The following is a 6357-nucleotide window of genomic DNA, read 5'->3' on the forward strand; positions in this document are numbered from 1 at the left end:
CTAAATCCATTAATAGTTTCTCAACTAGGAAGTTAAGGACTCTTTCCTTAATTATCACTGCTATATAAAAGTTGAATTACAGATAAATCCTAGAGAAAGGGGTGAAGATCAATCATCTTTATTTATATAGCACCTTGCAAACATAAACGCAATTGTGCTGAACGGTGATTGAAAAACATCAGACAAGAAAAAAGGAATAATAATAAGATACAAAATATATATAAATGGATGTAGGGACCAATTCACACTAAGATAAATAACAATAGAAATTATAACACGTTAACACAAATATAAACACTAAAACCAATTTAAAAAATAAAAGATAATGAAATTATAATTGTAATACACTACGTGAAAGCCAGACTGGATAAGTAGGTTTTTTAAGATGGTAGTAATGATGATGACGATAAAGCCAAAACCCACCAGAAGGATCTCAATGGCTCCCAGGATGTACATGGCTCCGGCGAAGGTGGTGCCCAAGTAGAAACACAGGCCCACCGCCCCCCCAAACTCTGGACCCAGAGAGCGACTAATCATGAAGTAGGCGCCTCCCGCTGGGGGGGGGAGGAGGGAGTGAGAGAGAAAGGGGGGGAGAGAGAGAGAGAGAGAGAGAGAGAGAGAGAGAGAGAGAGAGCGGGGCAGGTTGTACATCAGGGTGGAAAGAAGTGGAAATTGTGAGGGAGAGGAAAAGCAGGGTGGTAGAAGAATAAGAAATGGGGAAAATTAAAGATAGAATGTAAAGAGAAGAGAGGAAGGAGAGGAAGGACAAGAGGAGGAGATGGGACATAAAAAGAGAGAGAAAGAGACAGAGAGGGATTGATGTTAGTCAACATTATGATGTTAGGAGGTAAAGAGAGAGAGAGAAAAGAGGACAGCTGATGAGAGAAGTCATCCTATGCTTGAAGAAATAAGCATAATGTTCTACATGACACATTGGAGTAAGAAGACAGAGCAGGTCTTTGGTCAAATGGTATCTGCAAATGAGTCTTTTCAGCTGTTTTTATTAGTACTGCATCCTAAAGTAAACTCTTGATTGTCTTTAGGGCTGGTATCAGACCTCAGTACGATATTTGGTACCGTCTGAAATGTGTCCAAATTTTCAGTAGTAGCGCGTTACACTACTTTTTACCCGAAAAAGTAGTTACGTTACTGTAACGTGTTACACCCAACACTGATTACATTACATTGTCCAGGTCATTCGAACTACAGATCCGCTACCCGATCTGGCAAACTTGCATAATGTAATGAAATGGACAATTCTGCTTCCAACCTGTAGGGGGACTGAAGCGGGAAAAGTTCTCTAGTGTTGCTTTAAAGGGTTATTTCTGGGGGTTTTCAACATTGACCCTATTTTCCCATGAATATGTGTTTAAGTGACTAAACTTAAGTCAAGATTTCAAATCTTTGAAATTGATCCAGTATTGAGCAAGAACGCTGTAACCGTCAGCCACAAACTGGGCAGCAATGTAATAATATTAGGCAAATGCACATGGTTAATGTATGTCCACTAAAAGTGCTTGTTTTTGCCACTGACAGGTTCAGATTGTTAATATAAGTGTCAAATTGTGTTCTAAATGTCCTAGACAACTGGTACTCCAAGTGAGCTTAAAAAACGTTTAATTTGCTGATACAATTTGAACCAGTTATTAAAAAATAAAAAAATAAAAAAAAAAGCACAAGAGGGAATCATACAAGTAAGAGAAACTGCTAATTCTACTAATGTCTGTTAGCTCATGTTTGGTTTCCAAAATGCAACCCTTTGACAAAACGTGGTCGCATATTTCCAAAGACAAAGACAATAAAAGTAATGTTAACAAAAAAGTGGGCATATGAATGTGCTACAAAAACTGTCTCAACAATCATTGCACTGAATTTGAAAAATAAAAGTGAATGATATTTAGTATTAAAGTGCTCATATTATGCTTTTTGGCTTTTTCCCTTTCCTTTATTGTGTTATATACCTTTTTGTGCATGTTATAGGTTTACAGTGAAAGTGAAAAAGCCCAAAGTCCACCCCAAAGGGACTTACCATCTCCAACAGAAAACACTGTTCACAAACTGCTCTAAACAGCTCTATTGTAGTCCAGCCTTTACTTCACAACGTGACAAACGTGCGTCACTTTGTAACACACGTTACAATGCTCACCTAGCTGCTAGCGTGGCACACCCTCATATTCTGCAACTGACAAGCTAGCAGTCCTTACCTAGTTACTGCACATGTGCGACTCCCAACAAAGATGGTACAGTAGTGAGATGTCTCTGTAGCTAAAACAGAGAGCTCAACACACAGGGTGAAAAGAGGAGCTGCAGCAATGTGCAGTACATCAAATATATGGTGTTTTCTGAAAATTAAACCACATAAACCTATTCTGATACAACCTCAAAATACAATTATGAACCTGAAAATGAGCATAATATGAGCACTTTAAGCTGTATTTAGGAAGCCAAACACCTTTGATTACTCCTTCACATTAACCAAAGTAAACTACATAAATACAGTATCAACTACCATCTGAGACTAGATGGTGAGAAAGCACGAGAAGTTGTTTAGGTGAGAGAGAAAAAACAGCATGGAATGAAATGTCTGATGCCAAACAAGACATATTAGATTAATTCTCTATGTTACCGAGGGTTTTCATTCTACGGTCAATTATCGAAATGTCACATGCTAGTGGAAATATCACACTACTTTGACATTTGGGATACTTGTCTAGAGGCGTTTCAGTGAGAGGTAAAGTCACTGGCGGATAAATATCCTGGGTTTTTAATGTGTGTACAGACAGGAAAGGGAAGAGGTAGACAGAGGGAGAGACAGGACAAACAGAAATAACACTCATTAGAAACACATAAAGTACTTTATCAGCTGGAAGAGAATATGGCCGCCATAGAAAAGTTTGATTATGGTGGGGAGAGTCAGATTACCACAGCACACCAGTGCCACATATAGGTAAAGGAAGGGAGGGAAAGAGTGAAACGTGGAGGGAAAGAGTGAAACGTGGAGGAATACCTGGTACCACTCCATTAGTGGCGATAGCACTCATGGATATTGCAGTCAACAATGTCTGCAGAGAGACAGAAAGAGACAGAGTTTTAAAAAAAATGTTTTACAGTTTAAATTTTCGTCAACATAGCTGGACACTTAAAAATACTCACACAGCAACAGCATATGAAGACAATACAGAGGGCCTGCAGCACCCCAGCACTTCCCACCACCCAGGTCAACCGCAGGAACAGGATGACACCGAAGATGTTCTGGAGGCAAGGCAGGTAAACTCCCATAAACGTCCCCATCTGTGGCGACTGGAAGGTAGAAAAAGGACAAAAATCAGCTTCAATTGATTATTCAGCAACAGAGGCTTATGGTCTTACGAAATGTTGTTGTTGGTTTTTTTAAGCTCCATTTAGACAAACTCCTTTTTTCTACTTCTTCCTTTAGGGAAACAAAGAGAAACACAGCATATACTACAGCAGTGATTTTAAACTGGATGTTAATTCATAGTAACTTATATTGCTGCAAAGAAACTCCCGCACACAGTCTAACTTGCAAAAAAAGTTTAATATTAAACTTTATATCTATTAAACTTTATATTTTTTGCAATTTAGACAGTGTGCGGGAGTTTCTTTGACCTGCTTGTCCCCTTCCGACGCACCTGTCTCAGGTTTTTTTTTTTTTTTTTTTTTTTTTAAATGTTTATTGATCCTCAGTGGGGAAATTACAATTTACACTCTGTTAGAAATCACTACACACAGGCCTGAAATACACACACACATTCTCAGGACTTATTCATGCACAAATGGAGAGATTTCAGAGTGAGTGAGCTGCCAGTGCTGGACCAGCACCCTGATCGGTTGGGGTATGGTGCCTTGCTCAAGAGCACCTGGCAGTGCCCAGGAGGTGAACTGGCATCTCTCCAGCTACCAATCCACACTCTATACTTTGGTCCGTACTGGGACCAGCGACCCTCCGGTTCCCAACCCAACTCCCTACGGACTGAGCTACTGCCACCCCTAAAGGTTGTAGATGTGCAAAGTATTGTTCTGTATTGATACTTAATTATATACAAGTGAATATTGTAATAACAATTGTTTTTTTTGTTGTTTTTTTTTATAAATACAACTGAATTATCAATGTCAAATTTGCATTCAAACTATCTTTCCACACCCCCCTGGCAGCTGCAGCAGTACCCCCTGAGGTACACGTACCCCTGTTTGGGAACCACTGTGCTACGCCCCCCTGATGCACCAGACTCATGTCAATGCTTATACTGAACACACCGTTTGGCAATCAGAACAGGGTGGAAATGACAAATGACTTTGAACCACCATAGCAGACTGTCTTATCTAGGCCAGTCGGCTTCTTATCAGCAAGGATTGCAGTGCAGATCAGGGTCACGGCCTACTGTACTTCACTTTCAGATGCTCAGAGTCAAGAGGGCAACAGTGGGAGATACCATTTGTCTCAGAGTTACTCAATATGTTAAAGGGATGGATAATAATATTAATACACTTTATTTGTAAAGCACCTTTTATTGACAAATTAATCCCAAAGTGCTATGGATGGTGAATTGTAGCCCTAATCATCATCTTGGTTAGAATTGCTGCAGTATAAGAACATGGTACAGCAAGACAGACAAGTACATTTGGGATCATATACTTTGTATGAGTGCTTCTGTCATGGGTATCAAAGTCCTACGGTACATTTAAAGCTCAGCTTTGTGCAGGTGGCACGTTGCTTCACTGAGATTAACGTTACTTATATACAAAAATGTATTTAATTCCACAAAAAGAGAGCTCATAAAATAGGACGGTCACATTTGTCCATATGAATATTTGGGAGTTGGATTGGCAAAGATTCTGATATAATAGACACTGTGGATGCACCTCTGTTTATATGCTTTACGGAGTGTTTTTACTGCCCAATGAAAGTCAATTAGCAGTTTTTTGGAGTGTTACCTTGCTGGCTTTCTTCTTCTCGCCGATGCTCTCGGCCTCCTCGTGTTCCCTGGCCCCCTGCGTCAGGTTGGTGTAGTTGGCCAGGCGATTGAGCAGAGAAGACACCTTCGGCCGAGTGTCCATCTCCTCCTGTGGTATAAAAAGAAGGTGTTAAAAGGGAGGTAACAAAAGGGAGGAGTGGGGAATTAAGGGTGACTTGTTAGCGAAGTGGGAGGTAGAAGACCAAGCTGATTCCAGGAAACTTCAAAATCTATAAAAAAAATGTAATTATCTACACCCACCAGCAAAATTCAGTTTTATTTTTGGCTTTAGTTTAGCAGCCACGATTTGGAGGGGTTCTGTTTTTATCCATGTAATTCAAGTTACATCTTAATGTGGCCACAATATGGTTTTCTACCTCTGATACAAACCAAAGTTTAAAGAACATTTATAACATGGTTATAATGTGCTTTTACAGGATAACAGCTCAATCAATGTTGTGTTTCAAACCTCAAACAAGGCCAAGTTTCTGTCGTAGAAGTCATCGTCATCCACCCCATGAGTGTTGTTGATGTACACGCTGGAGATTTTGGAATTTCCATCTGCTAGACACAAAGAAAGAGAGTATGAATAAAAGGAAAGCTGGGAACCGTCTTTAAAGGATAGGTTCTCAACTTTTCAAGTCTGTTTTGAAACACAGAGATAGATTCTTCTTGTTCATAGTGGCCATTTTGTTATCCTTTATTAATACGCTTTCAACGTAAGCGTTTCTTTGTTGGGCAGCAGAAGAGGAATAGTAACAAAAGAAAACCAGAGTGGCCGGGTTAGCTCAGTCGGTAGAGCAGGGGCACATATTTAGAGGTGTATGCCTCGATGCAGAAGGTCCAGGGTTCGAGTCCGACCTGTGACGTTTTCCTGCATGTCTTGCCCCTCTCTCTCCCCTTTCATATCTAGCTGTTCTTTCCGTTAAAGGCTGAAATGCCCAAAAAAAAAAAAAAAAATCTTTAAAAAAAAAGATGAAACAGATATTTGAAAAAATCTTTGAAAGATATTCACTTGATTTGATTTACTCAGACTACTGTCTCAAAATATCGTCAGATAATTTTTTTAAACATATTTAGGCACAGAACGAGGACTGTGGACTTTGTCCCCCATCAATCACACATTTTAATGTTAACTGAAGGGATTTCTTAATGTCCAGTATGAACTGGAGGAATCATTATAGCAAGCATAATCAAGTTCAGGTGATTATGTACGCATTTTGGTCAAAGGATGTCCATGACTTTAAAGCCTCTGAACACCCACACAGGTGTTTTCAGTTATCATGGCTGATTAGACTCTGTTCAGGTTGAAGGTGGGCCGGAGCTTTGATGGGAACTTATTAGGTCACAAATTTTTTCTACCAAAATTCTTTCTACCAAAGGA

At 39.7% G+C, this 6357-nt stretch overlaps 1 protein-coding gene across 11 annotated transcripts in view; it reads right to left on the reverse strand.

The window, feature by feature from the left end:
* Positions 1-6357, reverse strand: part of LOC116053256 (solute carrier family 12 member 6) — a 37055-nt gene that overhangs the window by 17004 nt on the left and 13694 nt on the right. For 9 of the 11 annotated variants that reach the window (XR_004895584.1, XR_004895585.1, XM_035994120.1 and 6 more), the window contains exons 3-7: positions 5443-5537; positions 4954-5082; positions 3154-3300; positions 3008-3062; positions 424-554 (exon numbers count right to left, since the gene is read on the reverse strand). Coding sequence is in view for 9 of the 11 variants with exons in the window: in XM_035994120.1 (XP_035850013.1) it covers positions 424-554; positions 3008-3062; positions 3154-3300; positions 4954-5082; positions 5443-5537 (557 nt within the window). In the remaining 2 variants the exon portion in view is untranslated. The remainder of the gene's footprint in view (positions 1-423; positions 555-3007; positions 3063-3153; positions 3301-4953; positions 5083-5442; positions 5538-6357) is intronic. The other 2 variants (XM_031304272.2, XM_035994114.1) reach the window with 1 other exon arrangement.

This window comes from Sander lucioperca, chromosome 17, assembly GCF_008315115.2.
Source record: "Sander lucioperca isolate FBNREF2018 chromosome 17, SLUC_FBN_1.2, whole genome shotgun sequence".
NCBI lineage: Eukaryota > Metazoa > Chordata > Actinopteri > Perciformes > Percidae > Sander > Sander lucioperca.